Source organism: Patella vulgata, chromosome 4 (genome assembly GCF_932274485.2).
Source record: "Patella vulgata chromosome 4, xgPatVulg1.2, whole genome shotgun sequence".
In the NCBI taxonomy this organism is placed as follows: Eukaryota; Metazoa; Mollusca; class Gastropoda; family Patellidae; genus Patella; species Patella vulgata.
Genome location: NC_065882.2, coordinates 87,121,851 through 87,143,626, shown reverse-complemented (window position 1 = coordinate 87,143,626; position 21,776 = coordinate 87,121,851). Strand labels below are relative to the sequence as shown.

Sequence of the window (21,776 nt, the reverse complement as noted above, 5' to 3'; positions counted from 1 at the left end):
TAGTCGCTGATGTCACTACTGGAAACTGGTGATGAAAGGCCTGCCAAGCGAGGCTACCATAGCCATTGAGCATGTTACTTGATAATCGAGAATATGTGGTTGGAGTTATCGTCTGTCAATCAAACGATCGCCAATTCTCATAGACAGTGCAGACACAATTGATGCCTATTTCTAGTCCAAACTTCCAACAGTAACATTTCCATTCAGAAAAAAGTAATTTGACTGAAATTTTTATTTTTGTTATGATTTACATAGATACATCTATATATTTCTTTCTTTCCAACTGTATCAGTATTATTGTTAAAACATAGTTCCAACTAAATAGAGTAAATGGTTTCCATGGTAACAAACATTGATATAAACTATTTCAGAGAAATGTATGTTATATTCATCTGATGACTGTAGTAAGATCCTGCTAGTTGTAGGTTATGATAAATATTTTGTATGGAGAGCCAGTCACACCACAAATGTATTTGATGTGGATACACAGGTTGTAAATGGGCAGTGGAACAGTATCCAAGCACCTGCTAATATACAATTACCTTCTTCTGACTGCCTCGAGACGTCTGCAGCTGGTACCTTCTATAATAGTCAGGTATATATGTTGCTTGGTAAATGAAATGAAATGAAACGGGCTTCAACGTCCTCCAAAATAAACTCTACACATAATAAATATAATGAAATGAAATGGAGTTTAACGTCCTACTATTCTGCTACGACTGGGCTAATGAAGACGGTCATACGCCATACAGTGTGCTATGAGGGAAATTTGTCCCAGGCAGCGGCACTATGACCTACTCTTATATCGAATTCCAACTGCCAAGGGATCTTTTACGTGCACGCCAGTGTATGTGTATACACGGGACTCGGTTTTTCGTCACATCCGAATGACCAGACAGCTCTCCTTGTCAGGCCCTCTGTTCTGCATCACTGACAAGGGGAAACCACGTTGGAAAATCCTGATGAACTTTCTCAGCCAATGCAGGGAACGAAACACGCGACCTCCAGGCTAGCAAACCAGCGTGGCTCCCGAACACTCGACCTCCAGACTAGCAAGCCAGCGTGGCTCCCGAACACGCGACCTCCAGGCTAGCAAACCAGCGTGGCTCCCGAACACTCGACCTCCAGACTAGCGAGCCAGCGTGGCACCCGACCTCCAGGCTAGCGAGCCAGCGTGGCTCCCGACCTCCAGACTAGCGAGCCAGCGTGGCTCCCGAAAACGCGACCTCCAGACTAGCGAGCCAGCGTGGCTCCCGAACTCGCGACCTCCAGACTAGCGAGCCAGCGTGGCTCCCGAACACGCGACCTCCAGACTAGCGAGCCAGCGTGGCTCCCGAACACCCGACCTCCAGGCTAGCTAGCTAGCGTCTTACCCACTTAGCCACCGTGGCTTCCATCGCTTGATAAAGACGAGAGAACCGGGTAGAATCGTCGCCAGAAATAAACTTCTAAAGTAACTTGTATTCCATATATAATTGTGTCAGATATGTTGCCTGCCTTGTAAGAAAATTATTTCACGATTTTTTTATGATTTTTTTTAACAGAGACAATTACAGATGTTGGCTTGAAAATAATGTAAAATCTGAATTCATGTACCCACAATAGATTTGTCTTTTCTAGCCCCAAGTTCACAAAGCATTCTCAGACTTAAGTTTAGAATTTACCCAACTTTCAATCACTGTTCATAAGAAATATCTTTGATCCAGAAACACTAAACTTTGCACATAGTTTCTTATTCATGTATTTGATACATTAAAACAACAAAAGTTTTATAAAGGGCTATATTTTAGTTAAAATAAGACAAACAATTTTGAGTATATTCTTAATTTAAGTCTGAGAATGCCTTGTGAACTCAGGAACTGGATTGTCTCCCTTGTGCTTTGTGTGACTAATGTATCCACAGTCACTTTGTCTTTTATTGGATTGTCTGCAGACGGGCAGATAAAATCAGGCTGGGAGAATATCTAGTGTTAATATTAATGTTTTTTTAAAAGATGTGTTATTTTAAGGTCTTTTTAAGGCTTTAAATGTTATATAAACTATTCACATGACAAGCCTATAATCAACTCGTGCAGAACGGAAGGCCTGACAAGGACAGCTGTCTAGTCCTTCGGATGATATGAAAAACCGAGGTCCTGTGTATATATTGCAAAGCATGTAAAAGATCCCCTGGCAGTTGGAATTTGCCCGGGCAAAATTTCCCTCATAGCACACTGTATGGCGTATGCCCGTCTTCATTAGCCCAGTATAGGAGCAGAACAGTAGGACATTAAACCCCATTTCATTTCATTTATAATCAACTCTCTAAACATTGGATGGCCGAGATTTAAACGGATTGAAATGTGATCGCTATTTAATAAATTAGCTTAGTCTTGATTGTCAAGTATCGTTGCTACGATAATAAATAATTTATGCTACAACATCTAACACCGATACTTTCACTCAGAATAGAATAATATGAATGAAATTATGAATATAGAACAGGTTTATTATGATTTATAATTTATGCTACAACATCTAACACCGATACTTTCACTCAGAATGAAATTATAAATATAGAAGAGATTTATTACAATTTATTACGATTTATAATTTGTTTTATTTTGTTTGTTGTAGATATGTGGGTGTTGTTGTCAGTGGTCTGTGGCGTTTAATCATGGAACGTCTGTATGCATTAGTACACTGTTGTTACGTTTTCCATCACGTAATGAAATCATCACGGAAAAGTGAGTCACCAACTATGGAAATTTCACACTCTTTCATTGATTCACTTTAACAAACTTTGAATGCCTGAAATTGCTGAAGGGGTTGGATGGCCGAATGGTTAGTGTGTGGACGTTGTATCATAAGGTCTGTCATAGAGTCAACTGTCGTGGTTTCGATTGCCCGGTTGTACTGACAAGGAGTAGGGTTGCCTGTCAAACCTTGTGGGTTTTCTCCGGGTCCTCCGGTTTCCTTCCACTGCTAAAGAACCCTACTCGCAAGCAAATTATTAAAATAAAATTGAACCAGATGTTAGTCCAGAAATGACCTCGTTTTTGTTGAGTGGATTTAAACTCCAGGACTTCTAGCAATCTCGATTCCTTTGTTTATCTCGGTAAAACTTGTCGGCCATTTTGAATGTCATGTTATGTATCCTTCCATTGGTTGCTTCACAAAGATCCAAGATGGCTGCTCAAACTCGCATTTCCTCTGAAATTTTACGTATTTAGCTGAATCACTCACATTGTGTGCTAAAAATAGTTCACAGCAAATCATCAAATTGACTGTTTTCGAATGAACTTTTGACGTCAAAAGGATCATTAATACATGTTTGTAACTCGTGCAATGAATTGATGCCTAATTGTCAAGAAATCGGCTAATCAGGAGCCACTGGGGGCGGAGCTTAAGAACCGATATCGCACTGATTAATGGGTTGCGATTTTTACCAGAGATAAACGAAGGGTCAAGTTATCACTGGGATTGAGATTGGACTTCCAGGCTTCTCCTGTCCAACCTCATGGGTTTTCTCCGGGTCCTCCGGTTTCCTCCCACTGCTAAAGACCCCTATGCGCAAGCGAATTATTGAAATAAATTAAACCATATGTTAGTCCCTTGTGGATATAGCTTTTAATAAATATAAATAGTTTCTTCAAATTCTAATCTATTATTTTCCAACAATATTATAGTTCTCCAGCTGTCCGTGTCGAGTGGTGTTGTCTTCAATATCCAGTCCAAAATATCAACCCTGGCTGTGAACCAATCAGCAGTAGAGGAGCTTATGTCACATGTTATTCTCGCGATGGTCAAATTCTAGCGGTAGCTGTCAATCAAAGATCTCCGATCAGTTCAGCCATGTTGTTTGTTTCTCCACTGACGGACACAGTTTTAGTGTCGGAACTACGAGGATGTGGTCTGAAAGAACCAGAGAAACGACAAGGAAGGTGAGATGTTTGTTTAAGATGCTTTTAAAGATACATTATTTAAGGTTTAGATAAAGACCTGGTCCCAAGTTATCACAGCATTCTCAGACTTAAGTTAAGAAGTTACTCAAATTTCAATCAATGTTTAAGAGAAATATTTTTGATACAGAAACACAAAACTTGGCACATAGTTTCTTGTTGTTGTATTTTAGTTAAAATAAGTCTTATTGTTGTATTTTAGTTAAAATAAGTCTTATTGTTGTATTTTAGTTAAAATAAGTCTTATTGTTGTATTTTAGTTAAAATAAGTCTTATTGTTGTATTTTAGTTAAAATAAGTCTTGTTGTTGTATTTTAGTTAAAATAAGTCTTGTTGTTGTATTTTAGTTAAAATAAGTCTTGTTGTTGTATTTTAGTTAAAATAAGTCTTATTGTTGTATTTTAGTTAAAATAAGGCCAACAATTTTGAGTAAATTCTTAAAGGGACATTATAGGAGATTATCTGTATTTGAACTATTATAGCAACAACGACCAGGCTGTATTTGAACTAATATAGCAAGAACGACCAGGCTGTATTTGAACTATTATAGCAACAACGACCAGGCTGTATTTGAACTAATATAGCAAGAACGACCAGGCCCCGATTTTACTAGGCATTGTCAGGCTTAAGTTAAACATACATTATGCAAGAGCTAAATCTGCCTATTGCAGGTCTTTCTTTTGGCCTGACATGTTATCTAAATTATTAATTTGACATTAATTAACATATCCAGACCATAATAAAGTCTCGATGCCATCGCTAGCCTGCAATATTTAGCGAATTGGAATCCATATTTTCAAAAGTAATCAAACGTAAAAATGGATAATCAAGGCTTTGTTTTTTATTGTACCGACTTTAGTAAAGATGATCGAAGTTAGCCTAAAATTTAAAAGCTAATATTTTGGTTCAGAGTGAAGCAATTTGACTGAAATTTTCAGCATATTCTATTTACATTATCTATTTTTCAACCATTATAGCGAGAAATATCAACTCTTTATCTAATCTCCAATAATTCTCCTTTATTCAACTACAAATATTTCTGGATTTTTAATATGCACTCTATAGTTTACTTTCTAATTAATTTTATTTTGATGTTAGGAAGAAAAAGATAGATGCCAGGTATTATATAATTAATGTTTGGTTCAATTTTATACCACAAGATATTCACCTTGCCCCCCCTCCCTCCCTTTAGCTCAATGATGTACTAGGGGTGTGGTAGGGGCGTGGTGTCATGCAAACAATTTTGTTATTTTCTAATTCCATCATTTGAACATGCACTTGTTAGTTTTATATTTTTGTGCGTGAAATGTTAATAACCAAATTACACTGTTCACTTAATTATAATCTGTTTTATTTTCACAACTTAATTATAATCTGTTTTATTTTCACAACGTTATATTTTTATACGCCCACATTGTTGTCACCTATGTCCGTCCATCCATCCGTCCATAATTTGTTTGTGGACAGTTTACTGGTCACAATTTTTATCTGATTTTGACGAAACTTGAAATAGGTTTATCTCCCCAAGATCTGGGCATGTATCGGTCCGCAACCTCATGGATTATGGCCCCTGATTGTATGTAAAATCATATTTTTATTTATAGCTTGTTCTCTATCCATCTTTTGCAAAATGTGGGTGTATCTTGCCTGGCAACCGCTGGTTTTTTATCTTATGATAATGTCTGTTTTAATGATAAGTTGAATTACAAGGGAACTGTTCTTATAATATCAACAAAACTCAAATATACAATATTGTATATTTTATATACGAGCGTATTTCAGGGGGAATCCCTCACTTATATGGTGTATATTTTATATATTTCAGGGGGAATCCCCGTATATTTTATATATATATTTCAGGGGGAAACCCCTTATATTTTATATATTTCAGGGGGAATCCCTTGTATATATTGTGTATATTTTATATATATTTCAGGGGGAATCCCCTTATATTTTATATATTTCAGGGGGAATCCCTCATATATATTGTGTATATTTTATATATATATCAGGGGGAATCCCTGTATATGTTATATATTTCAGGGGGAATCCCTTGTTTATATATTGTGTATATTTTATATATTTCAGACAGTATTGGGTACGAGATATGACATGGACTGTAGATGGATTGTTTCTGGCATGTATTTTAAACAATGGTTCCGTAGCGTTATTATCACGATTAGGTGAACCCCTGGCGTTACAAATATCTGATAGTTTTTTAAACATGGGACCAAATTATTTTCTTCCAATACATCCATTAATTCAATTACAGTAAGTTTATTTTGATTATATCCTTTATATGACGTGAACCACAGTAACTTGTGAATAACAGCTTATAACGTGCATTCTCACTAACCTGGTATTGGCCGAGAAATTGAGAAAGTTTACACAACGGGTATAAGGTCTGTCATTGAGTCAACTGTTGTGGTTTCGATTCCCTGGTTGTACACAACCTCGTGAGTTTTCTCTGGGTCCTCCGGTTTCCTCCCACTACTAAAAACCCCTATGTGCAAGCGAATTATTGAAATAAAATTGAACCATATTTTAGTCCAGAAATGTCCTAGTTTGTGTCGAGTGGACGTTAAACCACATAGGAATTCAACTCCCGATTACCCCCCCCCCCCCAAATTTCTAATAATGCCGAAGAGTCACCCGTCGCACAGCTGTCCAGACAAAATTTCCCTCATAGATCACTGCATGGTGTATATCTGTCTTCATTAATTGCTTGCAATTGTCGAGTAGATGTTAAACCCCATTTCTCTCTCTCTCATTAGTCGCTTGGTGCACAAAAGTAGGACGTTTACCCAATTTCATTTCATTTCACATACTTGTAATTTCTAATGATGCTTTTATCTTACAGATCAGATGATGGTCGCAATGTTACAAATGAAGTGATGTCGATGAATGATCCCATGGCCCAGAAATTCTCCGTTACATCTCATCCCAGTCTTCCTATTCTTTTATTTTCGGATGGTTATAACGTAACTTTGATACAGCTACCAGGAGAACTGACGTCAGCAACTTTCATGACAGACTTATTACTAGAATCCACCAAGCATTTAGAGTATCTGAAAACGCAAGGAAATTTGGACATGACTCTCGTCAACGCCTACAATCTCTCAGATCGCAAAAACGGATCTAGGAAAGTAGGAAAAAGTGGAACGAAAACGTCGACGGCGGACAGGTTAAAACATTTTCTCTCCAACCTGGATGATGCAGATGTAAGTTTGAATGAAACTCAAACCAGTGAATTGAGCGTTCTGCTGGATGATGAATATCAATATGGAGGCATGCAGGAAATGACGTCTGGTAAGATTATGTTCGGAGAGAATGAGCAGCACCTAGCAACCATGGATGGATCGTTTGCCAACATGGGAGAAAAGCAAGCTTTATTTAAACACTTCCAACGGGCCAAACTCAATCTTTTTACCGTTTGGAAATTGGCTGCTACTTGTACAGAAAACTGGACATCACGTCTCGATTCTATCACGAAAGACACCGTAAAAAATATTTATAAAATGTTTACTCTCATGATAAATAGCGTTCCTGTTACGGACATGTTGGCAGCTCAAAATACTTCTGCTCAAAATAGTGCGTTGGTGAATGTTATCACCATGTATAGACAGTTACTGGATGTTCTTCAGTTTGATAGTCTTGAACAACATCTGATTCCGTCGACCTTACAGTTGGCTCATAAAACAATCACACTCGTACTGAACAATAAAACCATCAACCAATCAGATCCAAGGTTAAAAACATTGTCCGGATGTTACATGCTTCTGAAGTTTACGGAGAAGGTGATGAATCGAAATTATATATGGTTGCCAAGGTCTTTAGTGGAGAAAGGATTATCGCCGAGGTCGATGTTAGAACGACCAGATCAGTGTGTCCCCGTTTCTAAAACGAGTAATAAACCACATGTTGGTGCTGAACCAGACGTGAAGTCTATGGCTGTTATTCCTTCTGATCAGCTGTCGGCCAGACGGTATGTCTTTCTTCTTCCTTATAATTAGGGGACTTGGGTTGACGAGGGGTCAGACAAGGAATAATTGTTAGGATTTGATGAAAAACAGCAGTTCCATTGTACACAATGTACAAGAACTCGTAACATAAGCCCTATTGATAAGCAGAAAATTAGAATGTTAAACTCCATTTCCTGTACAATGTACATATAGTTACTATTATTTAAAACAGTATAGGTATTATTCCCCTAGCAACAAACAGTATAGGTAATATTCCCCTAGCAACAAACAGTATAGGTAATATTCCCCTAGCAACAAACAGTATAGGTAATATTCCCCTAGCAACAAACAGTATAGGTAATATTCCCCTAGCAACAAACAGTATAGGTAATATTCCCCTAGCAACAAACAGTATAGGTAATATTCCCCTAGCAACAAACAGTATAGGTAATATTCCCCTAGCAAGAAACAGTATAGGTAATATTCCCCTAGCAACAAACTTGACAAGACTGTATTAAACATCAGAAGTAGAGTACTTTTAATCCCAGATGCCTTTCAAGCGTTTGTCCTTTATCAAGTTCCTTGCATGGGGAATATTACCTTTACTTTATGGATTTTGGTCCCCAACCGTGTAACTGAGATCTGAGCTAAATCTGCCTATTGCAGGTCTTTCTTTAGGCCTTAAATGTTATATAAACTATTAATTAGACATTTATTAACATAAAAAGGCCTTAATCATTTCTCGATGGCATTTTATGTGTCCGATTTTCATTGGATTTGAATCCGTTCTGCTGCTTAGCGCTCATTCATCATTAAATCCGAAAATGGATAAACGCGACTGTGTTTTTATCGTAATGATGATCGAGCCTAGGCCTAAATTTCAATCGCTTGTAATTCAGTTCAGAGTGGAGCAATTTGACTGAAATTTTCAGCAAATTCCCTTTATATTATCTAGTTTTGAACTATTATAGTGAGAACTGGCATCTTCCATAATGTATGTTTAATATTTTATATTTAAAAGTATAAATTATTTGTGTATTACAGGCTAACTGGAACGTGGAAGGTATTATATCAGGCGTTGTTAGAGTTCAGACGTGATCAGTCTATAAGTGAGGCTGACGTACAACAATCACAGCTATTGGTTGACGCGATACATCAAACATTACAAACAGTAGACACTGATATACCAGGACAAACTCACAATGTTAACCCTGGTATAATAAAATAATTAATCATATTGTAGACACTGATATACCAGGACAATCTCACGTTAACCCTGGTACAATAAAATAATTAATCATATTTTAGACACTGATATACCAGGACAATCTCACAACGTTAACCCTGGTACAATAAAATGATTAATCATATTAACTTTCACTGTAACCTGGGTAGGATTTAATCTTGCAATATTTCGAGAGAGAAAGAAATGGGGTTTAACGGCCACTCGACACAAACTGGGTCATTTCGGGACTAACATATTGTTCAATTTTATTTCAATGATTCATTTGTGTATAGCGGTGGGAGGAAACCGGAGGACCCGGAGAAAACCTGCAAGGTTAGACAGGCGACCCTACTCCTTGTCACATACAACTGGAGAATCACAACCATGCCAGTTGACTCATTGACAGACCTTAAGATACCATTCGGCCATCCAACCCTCCCTCCCCCCAAGTAGAGACCCTACTCTTTGTCACGTAAATACGGGGGGTCGAAATCACGCCACTTAACTCAATGACAGACCTTATGATCAAGCTCGCACTGGTTAACCATTCGGCCTCCCAAACTTCGCAATATTTAGAAGTGCATACTCTGGTATAAATTTGGGGGTATTGAAGATACTTGGAAAGTTAATATAAGTAAAAAAAGACCCTAAGGTATTTCTCACCACTGCATGAAACTAACAAATTGTTATTTTGTTTTCGTTACCTAGGTGATGCATATAGTTTAGATGGTCAGTATACTCACGCTTTAGATGTCTGGTTACAGCAATATAGATTATTACAAGGTAAAATATATATACTGGTGGTTTTGGCTTGTATTGTCTATAGCCTATATATCTTTTACCTGATTCAGACATTTTATATTTAAACTGGGTTAAAGTCACTGGGTTCACACGTACTATAACCCAAACCAGTTTAACTATTCTCACCTCGTCGGTCATTGGTTAGAGTTAACTGACATATGTGTAAACATCTGGTCAAAAATTCAGCGAAAATTGTTTGAATTATACATTTCCACGAGTACTTTTAGTTGTCGTCCTTCTCCTCACACAGCAGTAAAGAAACGTATCTCCTCATTTCCCCAGGTCACCCCTCCATTTTAATTGGCATTGTCGCTTCCATAACACTGACACTGAATGATCCCACCAATTTCCCAGGAATATTAGTTACTGCACATGTCTAAAGCAAGTAAGCTGACTCATTCAGACGGCCAAGTTAAACTAGTTTAGAATAAAAAGCCTTCTTAAAGACAGGTCTGAACAGGCTATTTGTAAAAATACATCATATATTTGTATATAATGAAGGGAATTAAACCATTTTTAAACTGATGTTCCTTTTAACCAACCCACATTTACGATATTGTTTGAATTTATTTTTTCAGGTGAAAGAGGCTACAGTAAATCAGCTAAATTACTACATTCCCTACTTTATACATTTATATTACGTGGTGAATTATTAACAGCTGTAGATTTTATAGATGAACTGGTTGTTAAAGCAAACACCAAATCTGGGGTCATGGGTCAAACTCTAAAGGGTGACGTAAGACCTGCGTTAATGACTATAGTCACTACTACAATGAGAACTCAGGTCAGTTGCCCATTCAATTTGTCTGTTAGTTTGAGAACTCAGGTCAGTTGCCCGTAGACTTTGTTTGAGGCGGGGGTGAGTGGTCAAAGGGTTAAAGGGTGTAAAGTGTGTTCGTTAGATCATAAGGTCTGTCATTGAATCAAGTGATCCCTGCTTCTACGTAACAAGTAGTGGGGGTCGCCTGTCCAACCTCATGGGTTTTCTCTGGGTCTTCTGGTTTCCTCCCACTGCTAAAGACCCCTACGTGCAAGCGAATTATTGAATTGAACCATATGGTAGTCTTGAAATGACCTAGTTTGTTATGAGTGAACAAATCATGGCTCGAAATGTTCGCCTGTCTACTTGTTGCCGACGGGCGATTTTTTCGTCTGACAGGTAGCAAATAAAACTACCTGTCACTTGCGACAGGTGGACAAAATTTTACTTGATGTTCAGTAAATTGACCAAAATACTCACGTCCATGTCACGTACATTTAATTATTTGTTTCTAAATGCAAGAATTAAGCACGGAAATACCGCGAAAAGCTGCCATTTGCACTGTTTACATTTCGCTCTGTCGTAGGCTACAGTTACTCACACAGTTTGGAAGTAGACAATTTTATATCAATGAATTTCACACCATCTACGCTTGTTTTCATCTGCTTGACACTAGTTTATAGCATTATGGAGTATTATATCTAAATAGATTAAAACGCACCCCCCAAGTCACCTGAAATAATTCTACCGTAACAACACCACAGTAAAAATATAGTAGTGGTTGGAATGGAAATTCACGCGGCTCGTTGCTTGGTGTATTTAATCATTTAAAAAATTTTAAACAATTTCCATAAATAAAGGCTATGAATAATTTATAAGACAATTTGACAAAATCAAAAAATCAGGTCGGAAAAATATTTCATATATAAATATAATTTGCAGCGTAAATATTGTCCGGATATGTGAGAAGGGAATCCCAGGTGGCGTTATCTGTCCTTCGCACGCGGTAGATGTAAATACGGTGCCATGCACAGGTGTCATTTGTGTTTTGATATTCAATTTATTACGGATATTTTAAAATCTGAATTCTACAACTTAACGGTGAAGTATTCGATTTAGTACAGAAGTGTGGTACCATGATACTTTGCGGAATTCACGTGGATACGGATGATAGAATTGTACGAATCTTCGAGTCGCTGAGCCAAAGCAGATTCGCCGACTTGCAAGAACTTTTAGGCAATCCGATGTCGAAGAAATAAAAAGGTTTCATATTACGATATTTATATAGAGCAATATGTACGTCAAAGACCTAACCACGTGCGTGTGTACCTACATGTATGGATATGTGTGATGTGATTAGTCTTTGAGTTTGATAATTGAGAGTGACAAGTTATTTACTGAAGCGACAGGTATGAAGAAAAGCTACCTGTCGCTTGCGACAGGTAGCTTTTTTTAAATATTTCGAGGCCTGGAACAAATGCTACCCGAAACGCCCTTAAATAAAAATTGTTTTCATAAATATTATCGTCACCCCTTTGCTGTTCATCTATTTCTCTGGCCACAATTCATATAATGCTGTACAGGCCTGATCTGTCGAAAAAATCTCAGAGTTGCAGGGATTGTTTATATATTTTATAGGGCTCAAGTGTTAATGATATTGTGTTATATATTTACAGGGCACTAGTGTATTATATATAACAGGGCACTAGTGTGTTATATATAACAGGGCACTTGCATAATGTATTATATATAACAGGGCACTAGTTTATAGTGTATTATATATTTTCTGCCAGCACTAGCTTATAATGTATTATATATTTACAGGGCACTAACTTACTACAGACCCTGGTCTGTACAGCGCAGTGGACGCTTACGGCTAGCCCCCGGATCCATTCACTTTTTTTGAATTGTCTGTATGTTTGTGTTTTCCTGAGTATATGATGTCCTGTCTGTGTATTTGTTTTTGTGTAAATTTTGTGTGGTGCAGTCCTCCTGCACTTACTATTATAATGTCCTATATATTACAGGGCTGTACATGATATTATGTTATATATATTTTACAGGGCTCTAGTATACATGATATTGTACCATGTATACGTGATAAAGGAATAAGACAAGTTGTTCAAACTATGGCTAGATTTATGGCAGCATATTTTACCAACCAATCCATGTATATCTTTCCTCCACATAATCCACAACCTTTACCAGCCATACATTTTAATACACCTCTTGTCAGTAAGTTTATTTATTTTAATAAATTATTTTATAAAACCAGGGGAGCTACAGTGACTCAGTGAGTAAGAAACAGGCTCAGGATGTCCGGTGTTCAATCCCGATATGTTGGTTGAGAAACCAGGGGAGCCACAGTGACTCAGTGAGTGAGACACGGGCTCAGTAACCAGGAGATCCGGTGTTTGATCCCGATAGAATTTCCATTCTAGCAGCTGTATGGTGTACGCCCATCTTTATTAGCCCAGTCGGTGCCAAATAGTAGGATGTCAAACCTCATTTCATTTTATTTTACAATACCAGATCACCTTTTTATAGCCCCAGGAGGGGGTTTGGATGGCCGAATGGTTAGCGTGTGTGCGTTGCATCGTAATGTTTGTCATTGAGTCAACTGGGGTGGTTTCTAGTCGCCTGTCGAACCTCATGGGCTTTATCCGCGTCCTCCGGTTTCCTCCCACTGCTAAAGACCTCTACACGTAAGCGAATTAATGAAATAAAATGTCCCGAAATGACCTAGTTTGTGTCAAGTGGACGTTAAACCCCATTTCTCTCTCTCTCTCCCCTCCCCCCACCCCTGTTTTATTTCATTGAATTAATTAATATAGGAATGGGGTTTAAGTTCCTACTTTTGTGCACCAAATTAATATCGAAATTTTAATCCACAAATATATATATGATCATATGTTAAAACGTATTTTTGTATAATTTTACATTTTTTTCTCTCAGATAATCGCATTATTCCTCAATATCCGGAAGAGATAACCCAGATTATACGATATCAGAAGCTAGGTGATGTGTGGACGGTAGAAAGAACGTTAGAATATCTGTTATTAAGTGGCTTGGTTTGTGAAGCGACGTGGTTTGCCGTTAAAATGGGTGATTGGAAAGCAGGTTATTTATTATCTGTAGCCTGTGAACAACATAAACAAACGTCGTCTACATTATATACAAAGTAAATTACTTTCTTATTCTCTCTTTAGACATTCTCATTAAAATACAGATTTATATTTCCTTTCGTTTATTTCTATACTTTCAAGGTCCTCCACGGTATGAAGATCTGACCAGTTGTAGTGGGAGGTCGCGTTAGAGGTCATACCCTATGACATCAGGCATTTGATTAACTAATCAGCGTTGATGTTTCTAGTGGGTTCCCTCACATCATTCAGAACGTGGGTTATATAACAACTCTTCCAGATCCTAGTGTAGTAAAGACAAGTAAAACGAAATTTTGAACTATAAAAAACGAAACGAAATAAGATCTGTGTTTTAATCTGATTTCTCTTCAGGGTTTTTTTGTTGGGTCAAAGGGGTGTGGTGGTTTTCGATTGGTCTATCATGTTCTCTTTAGATCATAAGACCCGTCAAGTGGCATGGTTGGTCGTCTCTACGGGTCCTCAGGTTTCCTCCCACTACTAAAAGACCCCTATGCATATGTGAATTATTGAAATAAAATTGAACCATGTTTTTAGTCCTGATCTCCTCTAGTTTGTGCCGAGTGAAGTTTTAAACACAGATGATTCGTACTGTAAATATTTATTTGATTTTAGACCAAGAAAACCTTTGACTTTACCGGATCATCTGAGGCCCTTTGCTATTTTACAAGACAGATTAAATATATTGTTTGGTGGTTCCCTGGATCAAGGTAATTTTACACGTCCTCAGTATTTCATTTTTTTAACTTAAAGAAGCATTATGGGAGATTAGATAAAGAGTTGACAGTTCTCACTATAATAATTAAAAAATAGATAACTTAAATAGAATTTCAGTCATATTGAACCGATAAATTAACGATTGAAGTTTAGGCCTAGCCTCGATCATCATTACTAAAGCCGGTACGATAAAAAACAAAGTCTTGATTATCCATTTTTACCTTAAATTATTTTTCAAAAAATGTATTCCAATTAGCTAAATATTGCAGGCTAGCGATGGCATCAAGAGTTGATTATGGTCTGGTAAAACATGACGTGTTAGTCCCAAAATAATCTAGCTAGTTTTGAGCGAAGGTTATACAACATTACTCCCTCTTTCAGATCCGGTGGTGATTACGAACGATACTGACATCGACCATTTAACACAGACGATAAAGGAATTATTAACTGCTGGTATTATGTGTAAAGTTGAAGTGGTACCATGGTTACTAGATGGTCTGATACACAAACTAAAGAAGGTCGTCAAGAATCTGTATCCATTAGTTCCGTCTGATTTTTATCTTCCCTCACCTCCGCTGTACTGTCCACAACCTACACGTATAAAACAGGTAACATTTACATTACTTATACTGGTCCTCGGGAATGTCTGGGGTGGCTGACCCTTGTCAGTTGTGCAGGACAGAGAGCCTGGTCATTCGGATCGGACAAAAATCAAGGTCATGCGTAAACATTGACATGCATGTAAAAGAACCATTCATAGTTGGAATTAGAAATAAGAGTAAGTCGTAGTGACGCAGTCCGAGTAAAATTTCCCTCATAGCACACTGTATGGCATATGTGCTGTCTGGGCAGAATATCCTTTATAGCACACTGTACGACATATGCTCATGTTCATTAGCCCAGTATAGGAGCAGAACAGTAGGACGTTAAACCCCATTTCATTTACATTATGTTATGTTATGTTACGTTATGTAACGTTATGTTATCTTACAATTTAGTTATATTGTGTATTATTGAGTTGATATATATATTAATTTATTTGTAGCAGCATCAGACATCTCCTTCTGGTCTGGAGAAAGTTGATATATATATATATATATTAATTTATTTACAGCAGCAGACGTCTCCTCCTAGTCTGGAGAAAGTTGATATATATATATTAATTTATTTACAGCAGCAGACGTCTCCTCCTAGTCTGGAGAAAGTTGATATATATATATTAATTTATTTACAGCAGCAGACGTCTCCTCCTAGTCTGGAGAAAGAAGAGAAAATACGAGAACAGATCTCATCTTTAATACAGTTAATTCTCTCCGTATTGAGTGGCAGCCATCTTTCTTTACCTTGTATCACATGGTATACAAAACAGCTAATCAGCATACAGGAGAAAGCAAAACAATTTCGCGTACGTAATTCTATACTTCTTCTTTTCTTCTTTGACTGCCATTAAGCAGCTGACATACGTAATAAACACATAATATGGAACAGAATTACTAATTGAATTAAAGCGATGACTCTATTTGCAATAGATAAATTAGATTATGATACATTTAACAATAAAATGCATCATGTTTTAGTTGGAATTTCAAAGAATTATACCATGAAACACAATACTTACAGTTAGATTTTTCTTTTTTACGTGTAAAACATTAAAAATGTATTTAAAAATTGCTAAAGATTCTTTTAAAAGAAATATGTTGTTAATCTAAATCACAATAAACAAGACTTGTATAAGAAAAGTCTTGACTCAGAATGTAACACCATACATTTATGTTATGATCATTGAGTCATCTGGCGTGGTTTCGATTCCCCGCTTGTACGTGACAAGGAATAGGGTCGACTGTCCAACCTCATGGGTTTTCTTCAGGTCTTCCAGTTTCATCCTACTGCTAAAGACCCCTAAGTACAAGCGAATTATTGAAATAAAATTGAACTATATGCTAGTCCCAAAATGATCTAGTTTGTGTCTAGTGTGGACCTTAAACCTCTCTCTCTCTCTCTCTCTCTCTCTCTCTCTCTCTCTCTCTCTCTCTCTCTCTCTTATTTTTACAGCAGAATAAAAAATATGCAGGAAATAATCAAATCTCATGTTTATAGTGTTCGTGGTTCGCACAGAGGATCAAAGACAACACCATTTTCAATTCAATACAATTGAAACATCACAGTGAAATAAACCATAGTAATTGTTAATCCATAAATAGAATGTTATTTGATTATATCCCATTTACTAAATGCCATTCAAACAAAATATGTGTTATAATGTGTTTTTCTATTTGCAGGCGAATACAGAAGGTCCATGTGCAGAAGTTCCGTCCATTTTACAACAGTATCAATCACTAACATCCCATCTGTCACAGTTTAATAGAAATTATTCTACGCAACACGTTCTCACTTGTTTCAGAGATTTCTGTTCGTTATTGTGGTTGTTACATGCTAGAGATAAACTCTCGCTAAAATTGCGAGAAAAAGAGAAATTTCTCAACAGGATACATTCAACTCAGTCCAAGGTAAATAAATATTTTGTATCAATGGTGCACAGTCTTACACAACCATGATTTATATGGAATATAATCACAGGATTTATTGATAGGCCTAGGATCCACAGAGATCTGGGGGGCCCCCTTGTAACTAAATTGAAACAGAGCGTACCAGGGTATAACCTTGTTTCAAGAGTACACTGGGGATTTCATTATATAATATATTTAAAACCATAAGGGCCCCTGTATAATAAGTATAGGGCGGGGAATATGAGGCCTCTGTAAAACATTTCACCGAGGGGTTTGACGTAAGGCCCACAAGTAGGTAAATCTGGCCCTGAATATGGTGAAATATTACAACAAGTAAACAAGGTCCAAGGGATGTGCTAATTGTATAACAAACCTTCTTTTCCTTTATTGTTTGTTTACCAGCAGTTTATAATAGTTTATTAATTGCGTGGTATTGTTTATCTATTTTGTGTTTTATATTTGATTACTGTCATTTGAAGATACATTATGTAAGATTTAGATAAAGAGGTGGCCATTCTTGCTATAATAGTTCTGAAAATAGATAATGTAGAATTAATATGTTGAAAATTTCATTCTAATTGCTCCATTGCAAGTGAAGATATTAGCTTTTGAAGGTTTGACAAGATGTGTGCATTAATTGCAATCACCGCACTGGTTGTTCGAAGCTTAGCCTCGCTTCACCATTTTAAGATTAAATCAAAATATGGCTGCACCGTTCTAATAAAGAATTCCACCTGAGTTTTATTACATATTTTTATTCCAGGCTGATTTAGAAGACAAAGATCAACAAGCATGGCTACAAGAATGTTTTACGACTCTTCAATGGGCAGTACATCTACTTTCATTTTGTCATTATTTACCAGATGAAAGCAGCATGTATAAAGTAGTCCTATCATTATTGATGGAGTTACCTCCCTCTGAAGATACCGCAGACATCCTCGCTGAACACTATTACGACTTTGAAAATTTGGATCCAGAAATTCAGGAAAAACTAGAGAAGATCTTGTATAGTTGGGAAGGGGTAATCGTCACTCCGGAGGATGATGGAAAATCTGCGAATAAGGAACTCAATGACGATAGTGGAACAGATGTGCGTAAATCGGTCACGTTTTACGGTGCATCTCCGCGAGGAAAATCACTTGCAACTTATTTTAGTAAACAATGTCAGGCAGTTACAAAAGTTTTGAAGAAGAAAGGAAAGACATTTGGAAGTTTTGAAGAGTTTGTTTTCAATAACGGAGGTGAAAAAACAAAATGTTACGTTGACCTTCACATTGGATCGAGACAGTTCGAGACAAAGCAGTCATATTTTGAATTCCTGGACACATTTGCTGCTGTGAGTTTTGAAAAGCTATTGGATTTAGAAAGAAGCGTAAATCGTCCGCGAGATCTGCCTCTTCTTGGGTCCTTTGCCGATGCAATCATCAGTAGGGAATTGGCCGTTTTTTCAGAAAGAGATTTTACTAGTGCTGAGAAGAAGAAATATTCTCTCATTGTAATGTCCGCCTCCAGAAGTTCCAGTAGATCATCCTTGGCTTTTGCTCGAAGTCAAAGTATATTGACCCAGAAATACAACTCTAACCTCTCTCTCAATCAGGAACCGACGCCCGGATCCAAATCTCAAGGGCTATTCCGCAGTAAAAGCGTTGTGGAAGAGACAAATAAGCAGGGTGTCGTGAAGAGATTCAACAGTGAAGGCGGATTGGACGTCCTCGTGGAAGATTCTCCGTCTAAAAGTTTCTTTGACCATTCGCAAAAATCGCCAAGAAAGGGGAGTCAGCAGAATGTCACGAATTTGGCTTCCAAATTTTCTCAATCCGAAGACCATCTTTATAAACCCGATGTTGATGAGAACAACTCCTGGAGCCTCGATGTGAAGTTCGGAAGGAAATACAAACTTCTTCAGTTACTATTGGAATGGTTGGAAGCTTGGTGCAGGAAGAGTCATTCATTTGGTCTCGGGCAACAGGATATCTTTGACAGTCACCCCACAATAAAAATTCAAATTCCTGCTCAGTTGATTCTGTTGTCACTGTGGTTACTGGAAAATAAATACAACCCAAATACGTACGCGATCCAGGATGCTGGACAAGGTTTTATATCCGAACCCCAAGAGAGAAAAAAGAAGATCAAAAAGAAAGTACGACAAGCATCCATTGAAAAACAACACGCTTCACCCGTGCGTTCGCCAGTTAGATCCCAGCTGGAACAATCGCTACGCAACAGTAGATCACAACCACCAGATCAATTTGTTGGTAAAAGTTACGAAGAAGCCAATAAGACAACAACATCAGAAGATGGAATTAGAAATGCCTACCAACATATTCTAGAAGGGTAAATATCACATTATGATCAACCCAAAATATCTTTTTAATTTACGGGGGGTTTGATGGCTGAATGGTTAGCACCAGCACGCTGTATCGTACGGTCTGTCATTGAGTCAACTGGCGTGGTTTCGATTCCCTGGTTGTATGTGACAAGGAGTAGGGTCGCCTGTCCGGTTTTCTCCAGGTCCTCCGGTTTCCTCCCACTGCTGAAGACCCCTACGCACAAGCGAGTTATTGGAATAAAATTGAACCATATGTTAGTCCCCAAATGAACTAGTTTGTGTTGAGTGGACATTAACCCCCATTTCTCTCTCTCACACAGTGACACTTAGAGAGATACGGACTCAGGAACCCATTTCAGAGGGGGGGGGGCATCAAATCAAAGCATGAAAATAAGGTTTTTTAAAAATTGTGTACATGAAGTGGAGATAAGGCGCCATAGTTAGTGAGGTTCCTGGAGGTCAATGGAGCTAAAGGGTTAAGTTTGTCAGTCAAACTCCAAAATATGATGATATTAAAGCGTATTTAACTTGCCAGAATATTCATACTAGAAAGTTATAAAATATGACGATATTAAAAAATCATTTAAAATCACCAAAAATCATCTAATTTGTACTTGTGTCCTGTTTAAAGCTGACCATTCAATTTTGATAATGATAATTTACAAGTACATGTATTTAATTTCCTGACCACTATTCAAAAATTAATCATTATACATCAATAATCAATTGGGTTGTTTATTTTTTAACAATGATTGAGAAATTAAATGCTTGTAAATTAGACTCTCACTATCAAAATTGATTGGTCAGCTTTAAACTAGACACAAGTACAAATAAGATGATTTTCGGTGATTTTAAACAAAGATATGATATTAAATGAATGTGAAAGAAATTAGTGCTAAATACACAAGATTAAATGATACCCAGATTAGAGTGAATACTAGAAAGAAACTAATCCTGTATTTTTGTATTGTAGAGATGCCGATGATGAAAGTTGTGATAGCGAGAGTACCCTACAATCTTACGATTTAAACGGAGAATTAAAACAGTCGTTGTCAGTCATCAGAGGGTGAGTCCGTCAGATTGTCAGAGTTCTCGCACAGATCTATTTATTATACACATGGCCATAGCAACCATAGAATTACGATATGTTCAGCTTAAATGACCTAATTATCAGTCTGAGTGGTCACAGCGAATTTACTTTTCAAATATTCCAAGTCAGAAATCGTGTGTCTTTGAGAGAAAATCTGAAACAGTACTGAAATCCAAATAGAACACGAAATGAACCATGTTCCTCTGTAAAGTTCTTTCATATACAAGTAGTATTTACTATGACTGGAAGCCAAGGTGGTTCAGTGAGTAACACAATGGCTCAGTAAATAAGACTGACTCACTGAGGAAGACAATTGCTCAGTGAGTAAGGAACTCCTAGGTTCAATTCCAGTGTTGACTGAGAAGTTCCTCATGGTTTCCCACATGGTTTCCCCTTGTCTAGTCGTTCAAATGGGATGAAAAACTTAGGTCCTGTGTACACATACATTTATGTGCACGTAAAATAACCCTTGACAGTTGGAAATCAATGAAGAGTAAACCTTACTTCATTTCAATATTCAATACTATAGATATATGTGACATTGGGTTGTCATGGATACATGTATTGTGGATTTGATCCCACGACCACATGCTTGTAGTATATAGTATTTAATTTTTAACTTTATATATGTTTATATTTGTTGGGGGGATTTCTATGTCGAATGGTAAACCTCATTTTATTTGTGATTTCTAGAACTGGAAGTCCAACCAGAGAAGATCTGTCATTTTTGAATCGGACCGTTTACCCTGACAGTTCTCCTGAACGAAACAATTCTGCTTCTCCGAACACCAGTACGCCTGTGAGCAAAAAGAAAGGCAAGAGTAGACCAAACGAAATAATAGAGAGTTCTGTCCAATCGTCTTTACAACGCAAAACTACGACAAGTACAAGAAACGAATCAATTACAAGTCAACGTGAATTCCGGGATAAGAAGTCTTCAAAGAATGGTGATAGAGCATCTTCTCCCAACCAATCAAAAAACAGTTCACTAGAAAGATCGTCCATCTTAAAAGCCTCATTGACATCTTCTTTAGAAAGATCTACCAGTCCTACAAGTACTAAGATACATACTGAAATGAATGCTAGATCAACCAGTCCACAAATGTCTGTTAAAGCTACCAGATCTCGTAGTCGTAGTCCCGATACAAAAGGTCAACAGGGTCATGTGAGCAGAAGACAGTCTTATAATGATTCTGGTTTTAATTCAAGTTTAGCCAATCAACTACAGAATATTGTTCGATCAGAAATGAGAAGAATAATGGAGGTATGTTTCTAATTATATA

At 37.2% G+C, this 21,776-nt stretch overlaps 1 protein-coding gene across 1 annotated transcript in view; it reads left to right on the top strand.

Moving 5' to 3' along the window:
• Positions 1-6,727: 6,727 nt before the first annotated feature.
• The window catches only part of LOC126817630 (uncharacterized), a 34,702-nt gene continuing 19,653 nt past the window's right edge, over positions 6,728-21,776 (top strand). The window contains exons 1-13 of the mRNA XM_056100507.1: positions 6,728-7,926; positions 8,948-9,117; positions 9,837-9,911; positions 10,508-10,713; positions 12,753-12,924; positions 13,645-13,870; positions 14,466-14,560; positions 14,949-15,175; positions 15,802-15,972; positions 16,847-17,074; positions 17,838-19,408; positions 20,377-20,469; positions 21,187-21,757. Coding sequence (XP_055956482.1) covers positions 6,782-7,926; positions 8,948-9,117; positions 9,837-9,911; positions 10,508-10,713; positions 12,753-12,924; positions 13,645-13,870; positions 14,466-14,560; positions 14,949-15,175; positions 15,802-15,972; positions 16,847-17,074; positions 17,838-19,408; positions 20,377-20,469; positions 21,187-21,757 — 4,950 coding nt within the window. The 5' untranslated portion in view covers positions 6,728-6,781. The remainder of the gene's footprint in view (positions 7,927-8,947; positions 9,118-9,836; positions 9,912-10,507; positions 10,714-12,752; positions 12,925-13,644; positions 13,871-14,465; positions 14,561-14,948; positions 15,176-15,801; positions 15,973-16,846; positions 17,075-17,837; positions 19,409-20,376; positions 20,470-21,186; positions 21,758-21,776) is intronic.